At 40.6% G+C, this 21,585-nt stretch overlaps 1 protein-coding gene across 1 annotated transcript in view; it reads left to right on the forward strand.

The window, feature by feature from the left end:
* igsf9a (immunoglobulin superfamily, member 9a) overlaps positions 1-21,585 on the forward strand; it is a 31,863-nt gene that overhangs the window by 7,019 nt on the left and 3,259 nt on the right. The window contains exons 3-15 of the mRNA XM_063014704.1: positions 9,015-9,161; positions 11,428-11,579; positions 12,822-12,939; positions 14,337-14,478; positions 14,590-14,735; positions 15,461-15,603; positions 17,357-17,497; positions 17,612-17,728; positions 18,389-18,542; positions 19,090-19,201; positions 19,347-19,528; positions 20,682-20,899; positions 21,067-21,151. Coding sequence (XP_062870774.1) covers positions 9,015-9,161; positions 11,428-11,579; positions 12,822-12,939; positions 14,337-14,478; positions 14,590-14,735; positions 15,461-15,603; positions 17,357-17,497; positions 17,612-17,728; positions 18,389-18,542; positions 19,090-19,201; positions 19,347-19,528; positions 20,682-20,899; positions 21,067-21,151 — 1,857 coding nt within the window. The remainder of the gene's footprint in view (positions 1-9,014; positions 9,162-11,427; positions 11,580-12,821; positions 12,940-14,336; positions 14,479-14,589; positions 14,736-15,460; positions 15,604-17,356; positions 17,498-17,611; positions 17,729-18,388; positions 18,543-19,089; positions 19,202-19,346; positions 19,529-20,681; positions 20,900-21,066; positions 21,152-21,585) is intronic.

The raw sequence follows: 21,585 nt of genomic DNA on the forward strand, positions 1-21,585 counted from the left end.
CCATTGAAACCGACGTTTGGCATTGGCACGAGTGACCAAAGGTTTGGCTATAGCAGCCCGGCCGTGTATATTGACCCTGTGGAGCTCCCGACGGACAGTTCTGGTGGAAACAGGAGAGTTGAGGTGCACATTTAATTCTGCCATGATTTGGGCAGCCGTGGTTTTATGTTTTTTGGATACAATCCGGGTTAGCACCCGAACATCCCTTTCAGACAGCTTCCTCTTGCGTCCACAGTTAATCCTGTTGGATGTGGTTTGTCCTTCTTGGTGGTATGCTGACATTACCCTGGATACCGTGGCTCTTGATACATCACAAAGACTTGCTGTCTTGGTCACAGATGCGCCAGCAAGACGTGCACCAACAATTTGTCCTCTTTTGAACTCTGGTATGTCACCCATAATGTTGTGTGCATTGCAATATTTTGAGCAAAACTGTGCTCTTACCCTGCTAATTGAACCTTCACACTCTGCTCTTACTGGTGCAATGTGCAATTAATGAAGATTGGCCACCAGACTGGTCCAATTTAGCCATGAAACCTACCACACTAAAATGACAGGTGTTTCAGTTCTTTTGTCCAACCCCTGTAGGTGGTACTTCAAGGATTTGGTCTGATCAAGGGTGGTACTTGGTCTAAACAGTGTAAGAACTTCTGAACTAGTTAGAAAAAGTGCTATTATTTATTTATTTATTAGGATTTTAACATCATGTTTTACACATTTTGGTTACATTCATGACAGGACAGGTAATTAGAATAAAATAGAACGTCTTTATTTGTCATATATACATATACAGGTGTACAGTACAACGAAATTATTTCTTCGCATATCCCAGCTTGTTTGGAAGTCATTGTATGGCGCCCCTGTAGCAGAGAGGGTTAAGGGCCTTGTTTAAGGGCCCAACAGTGTCTGCATGGCAGAGCTGGGATTTGACCACTCAACCTTTTAGTTGATACCCTAGAGCCCTACACACTAGGCCACCACTGTCCCAAATTACTAGTTACTCAAGATTCATCAGTTCAAGTTTTTAATATCAATTAAAAATCAGGACAATTTTGCATTTCCAATTTACCTCACTTGCATGTATTTGTACTGTGGGAGGTAACCAGAGCTCTCGGAGGAAACCCACACAGACACTAAGGACCTGGACCATTCCACTTGGGAATCAAACCCAGGACCTTCTTGCTGTGTGGCAACAGTGCTACCCACCGAGCCACCGTGCCGCCCTAGAAAGGGTGTTAAAATTTCTGTATGTTGGATTTTATTGTGATTATTAAGCTGAAATTTGTATTAAAACAATGGCATTACAGTGTCTTAAATAATAACCCGACCGACCGTCCTGCAGTGACGTTTCTTTATTTAAACCAGCGATCTTCTCAGCAACATCAAAGAAAGGATGACCTGTAAAAAGCTGCGTTCACAGCCCATATTTCACCTGTGTTTCCAAAACCTTCAAAGAGTAACAGATAGTCACGGTGCTTCTGAACTTTCCTGGATAATTTCCTGCGTCAAACCGATTCTCTTTTTCCCGAACCGTGACTAACTCCCTCCATAAATTCTACAATCCTGCTGTCAGCGGCTTCTCACAGCCCGAGGCGATGAGACCTGGAATCAGCAGGGTCTCCTCCTGTCTTTATTCTGTCAAGCAGACATCGTAACCGAACTGGGCAAGTGTTTCCCGTGAGCGCGCTCTCAGGTTTCAGTTGTGCAGAGACGGGTAGAGTTACTAGAGCTAATATCAAACACCTACACTGCCATTGTACCTGTAGGACCTCGTCTTCGTTTGAAATTTGACTCATAGCGTGTTAAAAGAGTCGAAACTGCAGTGGCATGCTGGGACCATGAAAGGTATAACGCAGGGCTTCGGTCGGCCCAGACGTGGGGGTTGGGTGGGAAACCTCGAATAATTGGCAGGGGTGTTTCTAAAGCCACGGGCACAATGACCACAACCGCAGAATTAGAATATAATAGAATTACCAAACATCACCAAGAAAGGACGAACAACGACGTTGGCTTTAAATAGTTCAGACAAACCAGATGAATCAATGAGTGAGGAATGTTGTTCGTAAAAGTCACGCACAGGACTCGAACACTGGAGTTTAAAAGCAGCTTCATTTTAAAGTACGTACATTTGACGAGTTAATGACAGAACGGTCCCTTTTTTCTTTGAAATAATTTAATAAATTAATTATTTTACACCTTTTTGTCATTTCTGCATCAGATAAAAATAAATTAATTAATTAATTAATAATAGTTTGACATCATGGTTGGCACGGTGGGTCGATGGGTAGCACTGTCACCTCACAGCAAGCAGGTCCTGGGTTCAATCCCCAGGCGGGGCGGTCCGAGTCCTTTCTGTGTGGAGTTTGCATGTTCTCTCTGTGTCTGCATGGGTTTCCTCCGGGAGCTCCGGTTTCCTACCACAGTACAAAAACATGCAGTCAGGTTGATTGGAGACACTGAATTGCCCTGTAGGTGAATGGGTGTGTGTATGTGTTTCTGCGATGGACTGGCACCCCGTCCAGGGTGCTTTGCACCTATTGAAAAGCTGGGATAGGCTCCAGCACCCCTTGAAGAGTCATGCTGGAACAGGAAAGGACCTTCCCTAAACTGTTGCTGCAAAGCTAAAAGCATATAATTTTCTTATATATGTAAATGATTTATTACACCTGTTAGCAACTGTTGTTGCTGGAACACATCAATTCAACAGATTGTACAGTGTATAGTTTCCACCCCGTGACCCTGACCAGGATAAACGATGAGGCAGTATGTATATTAGCCAGTACCTTTTTAACACCTCTATCCTGTCTGTATGCTAAACACACTCCTATACGGGTCATACAGTTCTCATTTCAATCACTCCTACTAGTCCAGCCTGTTTTTATTATAACGTAAATCTGTAAAAATTCAGTTTAGGACTTTCATTTTACAAATGTTTAGTTTGATTTATGGGATGAATTCTAACATTCACATCAAGCTTTGTATAATGTTGTAATTATGAATTAATAAGCCATGACCTCTGCTGTTGTGTATATACGTAAATACAAATGTGTCACTGCAGCAGAGCAACTGGATGTAAAGGTCAGACATTTTACAAAAGTAAACAATTAAAAACAAAGCGATTGTTCCCCTACATGTAACCCTACACAAAACATCAGGTTTCATCCGGCCATCAGGCACGCATACTCTCCCAACAAAGGCCGGGAAAAAAACTAGAACACATATGATTGAATTAAATGGTTTTGACATTGAATTAAATGGTTTTTAATACAACTCTTTCTTAACCGCTCATCCAATTAGGGTTGCGTGTGTGTGTGTGTGTGGGTGGGGGGGGACTAGAGCTATCCCAGCTTTTCAATGGGCGCAAGGCACATAATAACACCCTGGACGGGGCGCCAGTCCATAGCAGGGCAGACACACATACACACACACACACACACACACACACATATTCACATGGGAGGAAACCGGAGCTCCCTGAGGAACATACAGGACAGTTTTTACGCCGGATGCCCTTCCTGGCGCAACCTTTCTATTTATATCTGGGCTTGGGACCAGCATTGAGAGCACACTGACTAGTGACTAGGCTGTTTTGGCCATCCCCCCTTGGACATTATTTATTTATTAAGATTTTAACGTCATGTTTTACACACTTTTGTTGCATTTATAAAAGAAACGGTAGCTACTTGTGACACAAGATTCATCATTTCATAAGTTTATTGTCTAACTCAGTCAGGGACAATTTTGTACCTCTAATTCACCTCACTTGCACATCTATGGCTCCCGGAGGAAACCCACACAGACACAGGGAGAACATGCAAACTCCACACAGAAAGGACCCGGACCGCCCCGCCTGGGGATCGAACCCTTAGACATTAACCAATCATGTCCATGCAGATGCTCGACTGGTCGATAGCACCACTGAGATTCAAACCCTGCATCTCGGCAGCAGTGGGCTGGTATTTTTTTTATTGCTGCTCCACCCAAGTGCCTGAAATATTACGTAATATATTAATTTTTAATGTTTTTACATGAATACACTAAGTCTAAATGAAATAAATAAATAAGGCAGAGATTTAAAGTATTAAAAATAAAAATAATGATTTAGAAATAAAATAAGCATAAAAACTAAATTCTATTTCTATTTTGTTAGTCTTTTTTAATTATATTACAGTACAAACAAAGACTTCATAGACTAGTATAAATATTTGTGTTTTATGACTAATATATGAGTATCAGAGGTTATGCAGTAAACAGGGATCAGTGGTTTGCAGGTTTGATGGAAAATAGACCTGATTAGAGTTCCTCAGGGCTGTAGTGTAGGTCTGTTCCTGTTTCATGACATCGTGACTTTGATTAAAGCTTGTAGCCCGTGGTAACTTTGGGGGTGCAGCATGGTTCACTCTGCTCCCCTCCCCCAAACCTGCCTGTCTATAACTGGGGGAGAACAGAAAGTTTAGCAAACAATGAAGTGTGAGTTTGAGTTGTCTGCTTTGTGTAAATGTAAAGCTGGATTGCAAATCAAACTCGGCGTATTCCCCAGTGAAACTGTGTGTGTGTGTGTGTGTGTGTGTGAGAGAGAGAGAGAGACATAGCAACATACGCTTAGTGTGTGTTTGTGAGTTCGGAGTTTGGTGTGGGCATTGGAGCACGGCTAATCACTCAGCAACAGTGTGTTAGTGCACGGGCGTGTGTGTGTGTGTGTGTGTGTGTGATCTTTTGAAGTGGTTCTCAGATGAATGAGGAAACAGGTGAACACACAGATGAGGTTTTACTTTGAAAGTAACAACTGAAAGGTTTTACTTTGTTTTTTTGTGTGTTGTGAGACTGACGCAGATTTTTATGCTTTAGTTGTGGTTTTATCAACTTTTATCTTCTAATCTATAAATAGATGAACGTGTTTACTCAGTTGTACTTCAGATATAAAACTCAAGCTTTACTCACCGACTCTTCTTTTAACTTGTTTTTAAATTGTCTTTTAATTTCCTTTATTAATTTTTAAATCAGTTAAGTTAATTAAACCTTTTGCTTTGTTTGTGGTTGTGCGTCCATCCATTCATCCATCCATTATTTATCCATTCATCCATTCTTTCAAGTAAACCATGATTATTCATTCATCTGTCTATCCATCCATCCATCCATCTATCCATCCATCCATCCATCCATCCATCTATCCATCCATCCATCCATCCATCCATCTATCCATCCATCCATCCATCCATCTATTCTTATCCATCCATCCATCCATTCTTATCCATCCATCCATAAAAAACAATGATTAAACATTCATTCATCCATCCATCCCTCTATCCATCCATTCATCCATCCATCCAAGTAAACAATGATTAAACATCCATCCATCCATCCATCACTTATCTATCTATCCATCCATCTATCCATCCATCCATCCATCCATCACTTATCTATCTATCCATCCATCTATCCATCCATCCATCCATCTATCCATCCATTATTTATCCATCCATCCATCCATCCATCCATTATTAATCCATCCATCCATCCATCCATCCATTATTAATCCATCCATCCATCCATCCAGGTGGGACTCTCAGACACTGTCTGTAGTCAGTTCAGCTAGAAATAAAGGGAATTTATTTATTTATTTTTCATATTTAGCATTTGTAAATCTAGCTGTAATCACTTTAACATGTGGAGTCCCTCAGGGGTCGATTATTGAGGCAGTTTCATCTAACATACAGACTCACAATGAAGAAACAAAACTTCTTTCTTTCTAAACAGTAAATCTAATTATTGGACTAGAGTACTGTTGTTAGTATACGATGGGTTTTGTAGTATTGTAGTGTGTAACTGGAGATGCACCATTTTTTCATTACTCGTCTAATTAGCAGGCTGGCTAGCTAACTGCTTACGAGTTAGTTTACATTACTTGAATTACAGGTACACTTGAGTGTATTAAATCATTGATTTACATCATTATATGATTTATTTACCACTAGACAAACATCAAAATATCAAAATATTAAAACAATTTGTATTTTCTTTAACAGTGTGATTTATGTAAGTAACGTCAGTATGTAGCAAGCATGCTATCCAGTCAAATGCTGGCTAACTGTCTGCTCATAAACCAGTTTGATTGGTAAATATCAAGTCCTCGACTTAAAGCTGTGGTGTTTAAGGTGGAATGTCGATGCTAGAGCCTCACAATTTCTAAATAAATATATTTATTGATTATTATTCTAACTCAGATATAAATCTGTATAATCAGAGTTATTATATAGTTTTCCTGTATGAGTGAACTATCTAAAAGTCTTTCCCCAAGCCACTTAATCTGTTTGTAATTTGAGAAATCCTGCTTCTAAACCATCTCCTCCCTCACCTGATTTTACTCTCCTCACCACAGCAACTAAATTCAAATCCAGACCAGGCTCAGGTACACGGCACGGCAGTGCTTTACTGCAGGATGTTTTAATAAGCTGGGTGTAGATCCGTGCCACGTTATACGACCCAGCTCTGGCTGTCTGTGTGTATAGATCTGGACGGTCCAGTTTAATCAGGTTTTATTGTATTATACACTTTTATTACGTTATACACTTGCTACAGAGGAATAAACACGTAATTGCTGTGCTGCTGCCGAGAACCTCTAAGCTTGTGCTGTTGTCACAGCATAGATTCCACAGTGCCTGGTTTTCTCTGGAGACCACATTAATGATTACCGTCAACAGCTCGTCTAAAAAAAACACGGTTCGAGCCTGGCTTTAGCATGGTACACGTGAGTCATGGTTCTACCCAGCAATACAGACCAGCTTCAGTCCCACAGTGACAGGTTTTAAATTATCGTTTAACATTTCGTTTCATAAAAATAGAACAGAAATACACTGTTATACACCGATCAGCCATAACATTAAAACCACCTCCTTGTTTCTACACTCACTGTCCATTTTATCAGCTCCACTTACCATATAGAAGCACTTTGTTGTTCTACAATTACTGACTGTAGTCCATCTGTTTCTCTGCATGCTTTGTTAGCCCCCTTTCATGCTGTTCCTCAATGGTAAGGACCATCACAGAGCAGGTATTATTTAGGTGGTGGATCATTCTCAGCACTGCAGTGACACTGACATGGTGGTGGTGTGTTAGTGTGTGTTGTGCTGGTATGAGTGGATCAGACACAGCAGCGCTGATGGAGTTTTTAAACACCTCACTGTCACTGCTGGACTGAGAATAGTCCACCAACCAAAAATATATCCAGCCAACAGTGCCCTGTGGGCAGCATTCTGTGACCACTGATGAAGGTCTAGAAGATGACCGACTCAAACAGCAGCAATAGATGAGCAATCGTTTCTGACTTTACATCTACAAGGTGGACCGACTAGGTAGGAGTGTCTAATAAAGTGGACAGTGAGTGGACACGGTGTTTAAAAACTCCAGCAGCACTGCTGTCTGATCTCATACCAGCACAACACACACTAACACACCACCACCATGTCAGTGTCACTGCAGTGGGCCAGTGATAGCTCAGTGGTTAAGGTACTAGACTAGTAAACACAAGGTTGCCGGTTCAAGCCCCGCCACCACCAAGTTGCCACTGTTGGGTCCCTGAGCAAGGCCCTTAACCCTCAATTGCTCAATGTGTTCAGCTCATTGTGTAAGTCGCTTTGGATAAAAGCGTCTGCTAAATGCTGAAAATGAAATGAAATGAATGCAGTGCTGAGAATGATCCACCACCTAAATAATACCTGCTCTGTGGTGGTCCTGTGAAGAAGTGGCGCCTGATGGTAGTTTTGGAGACTCTGTAGTTTTTATGTGACTCTTCAACAGTGATTCATCTGTAAATTGTGCACATGTATGAAATCATTCCAAAAAGAAAACTGTTCTGTCCCACCGGCGGCTCAAAAAAATCTAATAGAACTGCAACAGGTGAATGGACATGCAAAAGTCTGTGGACATGCATCGGGTGATTTGACTGTGTTAAAATGCCTTTATGTGCGAGTGTGTGAGCTGTTCTGTGAGGAATTCTTGTCCAAGATGTTCACCTGCATTGTGTCCATTGTTCATGTGTGATTAAAATAATATTAGTAATGAATAAATGAATTAGAAGGTAACACTTAACATGTACAGCTAATGTAAATTTAAATAAATCCGTTTGGACGAACACACTTGATTCATCTGCCGGTTAAACTGCTGTCGAACAGAATCGAGTGTAACAGACGAGATGAAACGTGAACCTTCAGGACCGGAGCCGTTTCTCCTGCAGTTTACCCAGAGTGCTTTGCGTGATTTAAATCCAGGACCTGTTTAAAAGCCTCCTCCAAGAGCACGAGAATAAAAGAGGCTTTGAAAAGTTGATTTCAATGAGAGAATGAAGAGAAGAAAAAGGTCAGAGACGGAGAAAGAAAGGAGAGGCAGAAAGGACTCGGTCCACCACCCCCGCCCGTATTACCTGGCAACTGAAGCATCGTATTTCAGAGCCGGCAGCGATGATCTGTGTGTTTACTTTTGACTGACCTGATATTTGTGTTGTAATTTAAAACGTGCTGCTTCTGTTTAATACAAAAATTAACACCACACTATCATACACGTCTTAATCAAAGTAATGACACGTCCATGTGGGGTCCCCATGCACTCTTTTCTATTTAATCTGTACATTCATCCACTAGACTGAATCATTCAGGACATTAAATCTGCTTATTGTGTTTTTCTGTTTGCGTTCTTGTTTCTTTTTTCTTTCGGTAGTTCTTTTTTTACTTCTGTCTTTCTTTCTTTTTTCTGTCTGTCTCTTTTTTCTTTCTTTCTTTTTTCTTTCTGTCTTTTTCTTTCTTTCTTTTTTTACTTCTGTCTGTCTGTCTGCATTTCTTTTTTCTGTCTGTCTGTTTCTGTCTGTCTGTCTGTCTGTCTTTTTTTCTTTCTTTTTTTCTTGTCTGTCTGTCTGTCTTTTTCTTTCTATGCTAAGCTAAATGTCATATGGTTAACAGGTAGGGTTCACTGTGCACATTTTAGTTCAGTTGATAACCCAAACTTTTGTGTCCCTCCTGCAGGCCGGGTGTCCCTTTTTGGAAGTACGTCTCTGAAGATGAAGGGTCTTGTCCTGGAGGATAATGGCTGGTATGAGTGCCGCATTCTGCAGCTGGACAAATCCTCGGATGAGGGACGTAATGGGACTTGGACACTGCTGTCAGTTACAGGTGAGTGACTGAGGTGGGAAAGACTTGTGAATGTTTTGTACCTCACAGCTGTTGAAGCACTGAGGATCAGTCACAACACTCACAATAGCATTGTATCAACAATAGCATTGTATTAACTCAATAGATCCTTTATAACACACACACACCCTTGTTAAAAATACATGCCCATATATTGTTCTCATTCTGCACCTGTTATCTACCTGTGCAGCACTAATAACAGGGGGAACCTACTCAACCATGGTGTAGGAAGGAATGTGGACACCTGACCTGACTATTATCTTGTTAGATAACATTGATATGGAGTTGGTCTCCTCTTTGCTGCTCTAACAGTCTTTTTAGTAGACTTGAGTGTGTTTGTGGGAATCAGTCAGCAGTTTATTTGTGTTGGAAGAGAAGACCTGGCTCACAATCTACATTCCAGTTCATCCAAAAGTGTGTTTACTGAGTTGAAATTAGGGCTGGGTGCAGGTCACTAAAATCCTTCAATGCCAGATTCTTTATGGACAGCGGCACAGTCAGGCTGGTGCATAAAAAAGTCATCACCAAACTGTGGATGTTGGATTTAAAGTATATTATTAGTTTTATGAAATCCATTTTATACCCACGCTAGCAATAGATATGTATTAAACACCTGAACTAAACTGACATGAAGATAAACTTTAAATTACTAAATAAACTTGAAATCATGAATCCAGAAAAACAGACAGGAGCTGAATAATTGGCACTCTTAGTGAATATGGTTAAACCAGGCTAAGTAAAAGAAATTATGAATCATTTTAAGGGTGTCACTTTGAATGAAGCAGATTAAAAGGATATACTTATGATAAGATTACTGATACTGAACACGAGGAACAAACACAAAAAATCCGAAATCGCAGGAACCTTCTGATTCTAAGTCCATTACCCACACTTCTGATCATTGTTAATATGTACTTCTGTTTAAAACATGTTGTTGCTGTTGTTGTAGATTTTAATTAACTATAACTCCGCTTTCGGTACGTGGTGCAGCTGGTAGAGTTTGTGCTGCACAGCAACACGGTCCCCGAGGTCCTGGGTTTGGTCCTCACCAGCAGTTACGATCTGTGAGCGGTTTTATATTTTCTTCTCATGCACAAATGGGTTTCTGTAGGAGTGTAGAATGTGGGCTGGTCCTTTCTACTGAGTGAACTGCCAGACCCTGACCAGAGTAAAGTGTTAAGTAAAAATGATTGAATAATATATTAGTCCTGCTGGAGTCCCACAGTGATGTTTACTCTCAAACACAAAGTCTTATCATGGACTCTGGTGAAAAGCAATCGTCTTTAATCTACAACTAATCACATGGATAAATTTCTTTCCTGTAATAATGAGGATGATGGTGGTTATTATAATAGTGATGATTAAGGTGATGGTGGTTATAATAATGATGGTGATGATGATGGTAATAATGATGGTGATAATAATTATAATGATTATAATTATGGTGATGATGGTGATGGTGTTGTTGGTGGTGATGGGGATGATGGTGATGATGATTATAATAATGGTGATGATGCTGATGGGGATGATGATGTTTATTATAATGCCGATGATGATTATGACAGTGATGATGGTGATTATAATGGTGATGGTGGTGATTGTAATGATGATTATGATGTTGATGATGATAGTGGTGATGATGGTAATTATAATAATGACGATGGTGATTATAATGATGATGATTATAAGGATGATGATGGTTATAATAATGATGATGATGGTGATTATAATAAAGATAATTATAAGGATGATGGTTATAATAATGATGGTGATTATAATGATGATGATGATGATAATGATGCTGGTGATGGTGATGATGGAATAGTGATGATGATAATGATGGTGATGATGGTGATTATAATGATGATGGTGATGATGATGATGATGGTGATTATGATGATAATGATAATAATGATGGTGATGATGATGATGGTGATTATAATGTTGATGATGATGATGGTGATTATGATGATGATGATGGTGATGATAATAATGATGGTGATGATAATGATGATGATGGTGATGATGATGATGGTAATTATAATGATGATGGTGATGGAATAATGATGGATTTATGATGATGATGATGATGATGGTGATGGTGATGATGATGGTGATTATAATGGTGATGATGATGATGATGGTGATGATGACAGTAATAATGATGATAATGATGATGATGGTGATGATGATGGTGATGATGATAATGGTGATTAATTATCCTCTGTTGTTCTTTAAAACTTTTTAGCTCCACCCGTGTTCAGTGAAACTCCGCCCCCAGTTACAGAAGCACTGCTGGGTAAACCAGTAACGCTGAAGTGTGTCGCCCGTGGCAACCCTCTACCCACCATCAAGTGGTATAAAGATGGAGTCCAAATCATCCAATCCAACGGTGTAACGGTAAGAAATATTGACGTGATTCAATGTATTTAATGTGAAGAAAAAGCAGAACACAAAAATACGTTTGGGACGTTAATTATTCTCAACATTAACTCAATAAAACTGTTCGTCGTTGTTGAGTTTGATGAAATGCTAATTAGTTATGTTAATAACAGACACAATTCTCCTGTGTTTAGCTGGTAAACTATAAATCCAGTTTTTTATTTGAGGTTTAACATTAACATTATTACCACAACACTGTGTATATTAACTTTAAATGCATGAAGCTGACAATCAATTCTCATCTAAATACTCATCTCAGTTACACCAGTGCCATTTTTTAAAATTGTTCCTGATTTTATTATAATTATTATTATTAATGTTATTATTATTGTTTTTTTCATGACAAATCAAAACTGCTTAAAGATCTTCAACACATCCATCAAGAATTTCATTTATATCATATCCCAAATATGTCTTTTTATCACATTCTAAAAAGCAAAAATGACACTGAATTCTGATCTTGGCCACATTCATGTGGTAATAAAATCTGAGACATATCAAATCTACGACGATGCAACCTCAGTCTGAGTTCTCCTTTTTTGACCTTGACTCAATAGCAGTGGGTAGTGGCTGAATCCCAGTCAGCCTTCCCTTCTTCAGGCACAGTAAAATGTAACTGGTAGACACCTGACCAGGTTGATAGTACAGCCTGATATTTAAACTGGAGAGAATGAGCTCTCCATGGAAGTAGGATTAAGCAGTAGGCTGTTGTTCTACTCAAGCACTTTTACTTTAGTGAGAGGTGGGAATGTATTTACAAGCATCACAAACTCACACATACAGGCAATTTAAAGTGGTCAGTTCAACTTCTGCAAGATATGGGAGATGGGAAAAACTCTACCTGATGTAGAACCACAGAAGTTAATTACAGATAATTCCAGTTTCCCTCATCAGCTTTGAAAAACCCTTAAAAAAAAACCTTTGTGGTGTGGCTAGATAAGTGAATTTGTAAGTGTATGTTGACCTGTGATGAATTGGCACCATGTCCCTGATTTAAGTGCTTTGTTGGTACTCTGTGCCACCCTGACCAGAATGGGACAATGAAAAAAGCTTTTTCTATTTTTGCTAGGGCAGTGAAATCATAGTCTATGCAAAGTAAGACTTACATCACCTCTTTCCATTTTCCTCTCCACCAAAATTTCCATGTGTGATCCTCCCTTCCCCTCCTTTCCTGCCCCGCCCTCCGTCTCTCTCTGATAGGTCGTGAACGGGAGTCTGATTTTTAAATCTGCCAGTAGAAGCACAGCGGGACAATATCAGTGCCGGGCCTCGAACAGCGAGGGAAATGAGATTCACATCATGCAGCTCAGAGTCAAAGGTCAGACCCTCCATATGTCGCCTGCATTAAACGCCCATTGTGTATTCAGGCCATAGTTGTGTTTGATAGAGGTCCTAAATTCAGCGGGGGCTTCTTTGTGCTAATGAACACATCAGTTTGCTGACTGGATAGAGAGATAGAGAAGGATAAGCACTGGGGGGCTGTATATGTGGATCTGGTCTCATATTTGTACACGATTTAATGCAGGTCAGATCATTTTAGCTTAGCATTTACTGCCATCTGGTGGTGAGATGGTATTAGTGGCGAGTTGGCTTGCATTCCAATGGCAATCGATCAGTGGACGAAATACCAACCATCACATGGAAAGAACTTGATATCTTTTAGATTGACGGTTTATTAACAGCATATCAAGTCAAGATTTATCTGTATAGCTTTATTTTAATCTTAAAGCAACTTTACAGATTTCAGAACCAAGAACCCCTAGTGAGCAAAATGAGGGCAGGAGTAGCAAGGAAAAACTCCTCGGTTGGCCTAGAGTTCATTAGAATTTGGTTTAATAGATTGGATATGTATTTAAAAAAGTATTTTTTTATAAGTAAATAAGAGTTTAAATGTTAGATGTATCCACTATACAAGAACTCTGAAACAGAATCAAATAGGGTTCCAAGGAGCCCAAAAAGTGGGTGTTCAAATTTCAGGTGCATTAGGCATTGTGAAACAGAATAGAAAGTTAAACTGCATTACTGAAGAGGAGCAGCAGTTACAAGTCACAACTGACAAAGGATAGAAGATAAATTTCACAAAAAATCAGTTATAAAAGCAAGAATGAGCTCCTGATCTTTAGAATCATGACAGGGCTGCCACATAACAAAAGCCAATGTGCAAACTTAAAACTTGATTTAAAGAACAGTCAAACTGGATCTATAAACAATGTTTTGTTACAACAAAGTAATACTGGCTAACTGGTTACAATTATAAAGATGTAGGAAATAAATTTGGTACATAAGAGGAATCATAATGATTTGGGGTTGATTGAAATTAGGTCCAGGGATTGCCTTTAATTTTTTCTGATAATGCCCCAATACACACTGCCAAAATGATTCAAGAGTAGCTGCTGAACACCAGGATGTGGCCAAGCTTGATTTATGGCCTCTCTGATTACCAGGTTTAAGCATTATTAAACCGTGGCTCTAATACCTTCACCCTTCAAATAACTAGAAGATTAGCATTTCTGGAGGCAAAGACTTGACCTGCATCTAATCAATTCATTTTAATTATTGTAATTCTTTAGGTTTCCATTATTTTGTCCACCCCATACTTACCAGTTGTAATATACTATATGTTTACAATAAGTGTGTAATGATTTGGACGTGCGGTTAGCTAAAAGCTGTGCTTGCTCTTAATCAACATAACATTCGTATCTGTTTTTCTAACAGGTTCTCCAGTTATCCTAAATCCCCCAACCGACACCGTCCTCAACATGTCCCAGAATGCCTTGCTGAGGTGCAAGGCCGAAGCCGACCCCCCCAACATGACCTACGTGTGGATGAAAGGGGAAGAAAATGTTTACCACACAGAGTGAGTCTCACCTCTTCATCTTTTATAATAAATAAGAGTTGTGAACAGATTTAAATGGTGTGTGTAATATTGTGTGTGTGTGTGTGTGTGTGTGTGTGTGTTTTGTACCAGATCTATGAAGTCTCGTGTGAAGGTGATGGTCGATGGAACTCTGCTCATATCCCATTTAATTCCGGGGGATTCTGGGAACTACACATGCATGCCTACAAACGGCCTTCCATCACCACCCACTGCTTCAGCTGTGCTCACCGTGAGACGTACGTCTGTGTGTGGATGTTTGATTAGAACGCACCATGTGATCATTGATTGGTTCCGTGTTTTGGGGGTTGGATCATCAGTTAAAGCTGATGTTTTAAGTACTTCATTAGAGCCCAAAATGAACTAATTATTAGAACACTGTGAGGTTCTAGGACAGTGGTAGACTAGTGAGTAGAGCTTTGGGCTATCAATAGAAAATTGTTGGTTCAGATCCAGGCTCTGCTATGCATGGTCCCTTGAGCAAGGCCCTTAAACCTGTCAGCTCCAGGGTTGTCATACAATGTCTGACCCTGCGCTATGACCCCAGCTTCCAAACAAGCTGGAATACACAAAAATAAGCATTTAACTGTACTGTACATGTGTATTATTATATATATGACAAATAAAGTCCTTCTTCCTCCTCTTCAAACAAGGGGTCACATAGAAAACATGCAAAACTACAAGCTACACTGTATGGACAAAAGTATTGGGATACTCCTCCTTATTATTAAATTTTGGGACTCTCAAATCTCATTAAAGCTTTACTCAACTGTTTACACATTTTTGCTGACCAGTTTCTGCAGAGGTTGGTAAAGATTCCAGATGTATGATGGTACTTTGGTACTTTGCACTCTCAGCCCTGGTCCCAAATAAGGAGGGTTGCACCAGGAAGGGCGTCCAGCATTAATTCCTACCTAAAACATTTAGTTATTGTAAGCTCACTGTGTTAATATATCTATTACAGATCCTGCACAGGTGACCAAAATGCCTAAGCGAATCTTCCTTCCTACCGGCTTGAGAGGAGTCATCTCCTGCCCTCTGGTGGCTGAACCACCATTACTGCGTGTTGAGTGGACCAAAAATGGCAAACCTCTGGACCCGAATGCAGTAAGAGTCTGCTTTTCTATTCCACAGCTCAACTGTTTATTATACAAAGCTTTCCAAACATAGCATACAGTTATGAAAGCATTCAGCACACACTACAATATCAATGATTCAGTTCACGATGATAAAATTCAGTCATTATTTTATTAGGTTGCACCTCGCCACTAAGGGACCAGGTGTAGCTTTGCAACTGCAAGAATAGGAAAATTTATCCTTAATGCTTAACCAAGATAGAACAACACCGTGGCTACAAAGTCACAAACAAAAAGGGTAACATGAATAAAACAGAAGCAAAGTAACAAAAAAAAGAAACAAAAACATCTACAACCTGCAGCAGAGAAAGTGGATAGAAAAGGGATAGCGCAGAAATCTCTTCTCTGTACTGGCACCCAAGTGGTGAAATGAACTTCCTCTGTCTGTCCGAACATCTGAGTCTCTCGCTGTCTTTAAAAAACTATTACATTTACATTTTCAGCAGACGCTTTTATCCAAAGTGACTTACAGTTATGACTGAACATGATTTTAAGCAATTGAGGGTTAAGGGCCTTGTTTAGGGGCCCAACAGTGGCAACTTGATTACTAGTCCAGTACCTTAACCACTGAGCTATCACCGCCCTTTAAAAACCTCCATCAGCTCTTTACTGAACACGTTACTGTAAACACTTAAGTTGACTTGTACTTACTTACTAACACTCATTCATTATTCATTTCTTTAAAAAAAAAAAAATAAATAAAAAAAACTTTAGTTCTTACAGGTTTTAGCAGATTTGTGTTCTTGGACTGTTGTTTTACTTAAACTAGAGTAATGAAATGTTTACTGTGGAAGCTCTTCTGTAAGTCGCGCTGTAAGAGCATCTGCTAAATGCCGAAAATGTAAATGTAAACTAGTGCAGTCCAGATGTGGGGCCTGAAAAGTTACAGATTGCCATCATCATGTGATGGCAGAGAACCAGACCAAACTGAGCCCGGCATCACTGTTCCAACAGAGAAGCTGGCAAACCTTAGAGGAAGAAACTGTGATAAATACATAGAAACACTTCCACCTGGAGCAAATTAACACTCAACAAGATGCTGATGACTGTCTATTAAGAAGAAACTGACACTCAACCCACCAATCATCTGCGCATCTATTCCCCAACTACCGGCCATAAATGGCCAGGCTGGAGGACATAATTCTGTAACCGTAATTATTCAGCTCTGGTACCAGAAAGAGTTTATTTAGAGTTCTTTGGAGAAGCTAAACTGTCAGTAACAAGCTTAAGCACAGACAAGAGACAAGAGAGAGAAAGTACAGTCACATTTTTGTGTACCTGGGAAAGACCAAAGAAAAGAAGACATTGGAATAATTAGGTTTTTATTTTATAATTACTATTATACTTATTATTATTTATTTATGAGTTTAATCAATAAAAATCTTCATTATTAAGTCAACTGTACTGAACATTTTCACCTGTATAGAATGGATTAATTATGGACATTACATGATCAGATCAAGCCAACAGCACATTTACCAGCTCACAAAACCACAGATTTATATCTTAATCATTTGTAGGACATCGTTTCAAATGATTTGGTGAATGTTATCACATGGGTTCATCAATGCATTCACAACTGCAGGTTAAGATGTGGCGGTTAAAGCCTTAAGTCAACAATGTTCAGGAATGCCACTGACTTTTCTGGGTTCAAGTCTACATGAAAATCTCTGATTCTAATTCTGTAGTTTTTTAATTCTTATTTTTCTCTTTTCGTCCTTTAGTACCCAGGCTGGTCACTGACTGCAGACGGTTCCATCATAATCACCACGGCTAACGACGATGTGGTCGGTGTATACACCTGTACTCCTTATAACAGCTATGGGACTATGGGCCAATCAGAGCGCACCATGGTCCTCCTGCAGGTCAGATATTAAATACGTCCATATAACTAAATAAAATCAGTGCAGTTTGGGTGATGCTGACATATTAAAGTAGATGAATTGAAGGTCCACTAACGCTAAGATGAACCGTTTCAGGACCCTCCATCTCTAAGGATCGCCCCTGATAAGGAGTACAGAGAGGAGGCAGGGACGGCACTCTTCATTCCTTGCCGGGCCAGTGGAGATCCCCAACCCACAGTCACATGGACCAAGGTAAACTAGCTTCTTTTTTTCATTTTTTTATTAAAGCTGTGATCCCAGAATGCTCGTTCCGCTCTGGTTTTGTTTTCTGGGAACTCACCCCAGAGTTTCAGTATTTAGCTCGTGGATCGTGATCCGCATTATTGATTTGGCACAGATACCGCCAGATACCTTTCCTGACACGACCCTCCCTATTTATCCGGGCTTGGGACCAGCACTACAATGCACTGGTTTATGCACCCTAGTGGCTAGATACCTATAGGACAATTCAGTGTCTCCAGTTAGCCTGGCTGCATGTTTTAAGACTGTGGGAGGAAACCAGAGCACCCGGAGGAAACCCACACATGCAAACTCCGCACAGAAAGGACCCGGACCGCCCCGCCTGGGGATCGAACCCAGGACCTTCTTGCTGTGAAGCGACAGTGCTACCCACCAAGCCACCGTGCCGCCCCATTATAAAACATTTACAGTTAGGAACATAAAAAGAAGCCTAAAACAACTGGCGCCTTTTCTATAGGTTACATTTTTTCTTGTATTTTTTATTTAAAGATCAAGATAATTGACCACAAAGTCAGTTGACCTGAGCATGAACAAGGGTGCCAAATATTCCAGAGCTGACTCCACATAAAGCAACACATTTAAGTGCTAATTTCCTTCTCTGTTCCTCTCCAGTTCGGTCCGTCTGTCTCCATCTCGGACTACTCGGTATCAGTGGACGGTTCTCTGTTGCTGAGCCCTCTGAGTAAAGAGCATCATGGCGAGTGGGAGTGCAGCGTGACGAACGGCGTCTCCAGCATCACGACCACCACCAGCGTCACAGTGCTCGGTGAGGACGCGATTTTACAACTCGCAGCATGCAAAACACACGAGTCATTACTGTCATCCAGCTTTTAGATTATCTCTAGATAAGGTTTTCCGTCCACTTCTATTGTTAGAATTTTGTAAATGTGCATATAAACCTGAATAAAAACGAGTAAATATGAAATAAAAAGCCAAAACTGCTACTAAAAAGTTATAAGGCTCAGGCAAGGTGGAAAAGTTTGATTGTAGTGGTTCAAGGTTTTGTAAAGTTTGCAGGGGTAAAGTATGCTAACCCACTCGAATCTCAACAGTGCTATTGACCAGTCAGCATGGACATGATTCACTGATGTCCAGGGGCCTAGCCATTAGTAGGTGCACTTGTCAGTGCTCTCTTAGTGCTGGTCCCAGGCCCAGATACATATAGGAAGGGCATCCAGCATAAAAACTGTGCCAAGTCTGGTATGCGGACCAGATTTACTGTAGCGATACCAAGTTAGTTGTTAACAGTCATAACTAAAGCAAACGTGTATAATTAAACTGTATTCTGCTTCTCTGTGTCTGCTGTATGACAGGTACGAGTCCTCATGCTGTGTCCTCAGTCTCTGTCGAAGTTGGAGCGAATCAGGCCAACGTGTCCTGGGTGCCCGGGTTCGATGGAGGATACGCACAAACATTCACTGTCTGGTCAGTCAGTCAGTCAACACTTTATTAGTGCATTCACTATTGACATAAGCATGTTATAAACATATCATACCAGATGTTACATACTGTCAGGGAATTTAATGTTATGTTTGGCATAATATGCATTTCTGGCTCCGTTTTGTTCCAGGTTGAAGTGTGTGTGTACTGAGGATGAGCATCAGGAATGGCGCTTATTTCCTAATTCCACTTCCAGCACCAGTTTGTTGGTCACCGGTCTCCTGCCATCCACAAAGTACCAGTTCAACGTCATGGCTCAAAACAAGCTGGGCAGCGGTCCGTACAGTGAGCACACCACTGCCACAACAATGGGTCAGTACCATGATCTACTTATACAATTATATATATGGTTACACTCACTGTCCATTTTATCAGCTCCACTTACCATATAAAAGCACTTTGTAGTTCAATTACTGACTGTAGTACATCTGTTTCTCTGCATGCTTTGTTAGCCCCCTTTCATACTGTTCTTCAATGGTCAGTACCCCCACAGGACCACCACAGAGCAGGTATTATTTGGGTGGTGGATCATTCTCAGCTCTGCAGTGACACTGACGTGGTGGTGGTGTGTTAGTGTGTGTTGTGCCGGTATGAGTGGATCAGACACAGCAGTGCTGCTGGAGTTTTTAAACACCTCACTGAGAATGAACCACCAGCCAAATAATACCAACTCTGTGGTGGTCCTGTGGGGGTCCTGACCATTGAAGAACAGGGTGAAAGCAGTGAGTGAGTGAATGTGTGAGTGTGTTACAACAGACATGGGTGGCACGGTGGCTCAGTGGGTAGCACTGTCGCCTCACAGCAAGAAGGTCCTGGGTTCGATCCCCAGGTGGGGCGGTCCGGGTGCGTTCTGTGTGGAGTTTGCATGTTCTCCTCGTGTCCGTGTGGGTTTCCTCCGGGTGCTCCGGTTTCCTCCCACAGTCCAAAGACGTGAAAGTGAGATAAACTGGAGATACTAAATTGTCTATGACTGTGTTCGATATAAACTTGTGAACTGATGAATCTTGTGTAATGTAACCAAAGTGTCAAACATAACATTAAAATCCTAATAAACAAACAACAGACACACCTTGAGCTTTTTCAGGATGACGTGGTTAGTTAAAATTGAGCTTTTTCAGCTTTGAAAATGGGGTTGGAAGTGTGTTTGATATTGCTTTGTATGCCAACAATATGTACCCAACGTCCACTGATGAGCCACCCAGAGTCTGGCTTACGTTAGTCTACAAAACAGGTTTTTATACTTTTATTCTAAGTCCTGGTGGACCTTAATCTAGTTCATTTCAGCTTTGTATGAAGCGTGATGATTATGAGCCAAATGTTTTTTTCCAACCCCTTTCAAAGTGAGTTCTTTTTACGGAGGATGAAGAGTGAAGGGTGAAGAGTAGTCGTGATCGCTTCAGAACAACCCGCAGCCACTTGCAGAATTATTTACTTCTTTTTTTTGTCTTCCTTCCTTCCTGCGTAGACCCAACTCCAACACCATTCCGGCTGGAGCCTCCCACACAGCTCTCGGTTAATCAGAGCTCAGAGGTTCTGTATCTGCGCTGGATGGTACCATCACCCGAGGAGTCACCGGTCGACGGTTTCATCCTCCAGTCCCGTCAGGAAGAGGGGAAGTGGTCGAATTTGGATGAGGACATTAGTGTGGATAAGAGTGAAGTACTCGTTCAAGGATTACAAAAAGTAATTGCCCCCTTGAATTGCTTACATTTCATTTTAAGCTACATGATTCTTCTACAGCAGCACCTAATACGGCCTGGGTTTTATATATCAGTATTTATTTATGATTTAGTGTCTGGGTAAATGACATTTCAAGATTGTGCCCTCTTTCTCTCCGTGATACCTTGCAGAACTGTAACTATGAGTTAAGACTTCTGTCTCGCCGTGGGGAGCAGCTGAGCGTGCCCAGTCGTTCCATCAATGTCTCCACTCTGGGTCAGTACCTCAACCTTTTCTTATTGAACCTCTCGCTCTGGCTATAAATTTTAGGCCCTTGTTAGGTCTTTGTTTATGAGCTCTGGTTTTGTGGGAATCGAGTGATTTGTATGACGAGCCGCCCAGGGTCTGGCTTAAATTAGCCCATAAAACAGGTTTTTATACTTTTTTATACTTTTATTTCAAGTCCTGGTGGACCTTAATGTAGTTCTTTTTCAGTTTGTATGAGACGGGATGATTATAGAGCCAAATGTTTACATATATTCGTAAAAGATGTACACTAGGGGCCTAAAGCTTGAGATCACTGGTGAAAATGCTTCACTTTAGCATTTTTCATGCTTTTTGAAATATTGTGCAATATTGCCGGGATAACTTGGACTGCCTGATTTTGCACAAACATGTGGATGTTTTTACAGCCGGGACGACCTCTTACA

The sequence above is a fragment of the Trichomycterus rosablanca genome, chromosome 18 (genome assembly GCF_030014385.1).
Source record: "Trichomycterus rosablanca isolate fTriRos1 chromosome 18, fTriRos1.hap1, whole genome shotgun sequence".
Classification (NCBI taxonomy): domain Eukaryota; kingdom Metazoa; phylum Chordata; class Actinopteri; order Siluriformes; family Trichomycteridae; genus Trichomycterus; species Trichomycterus rosablanca.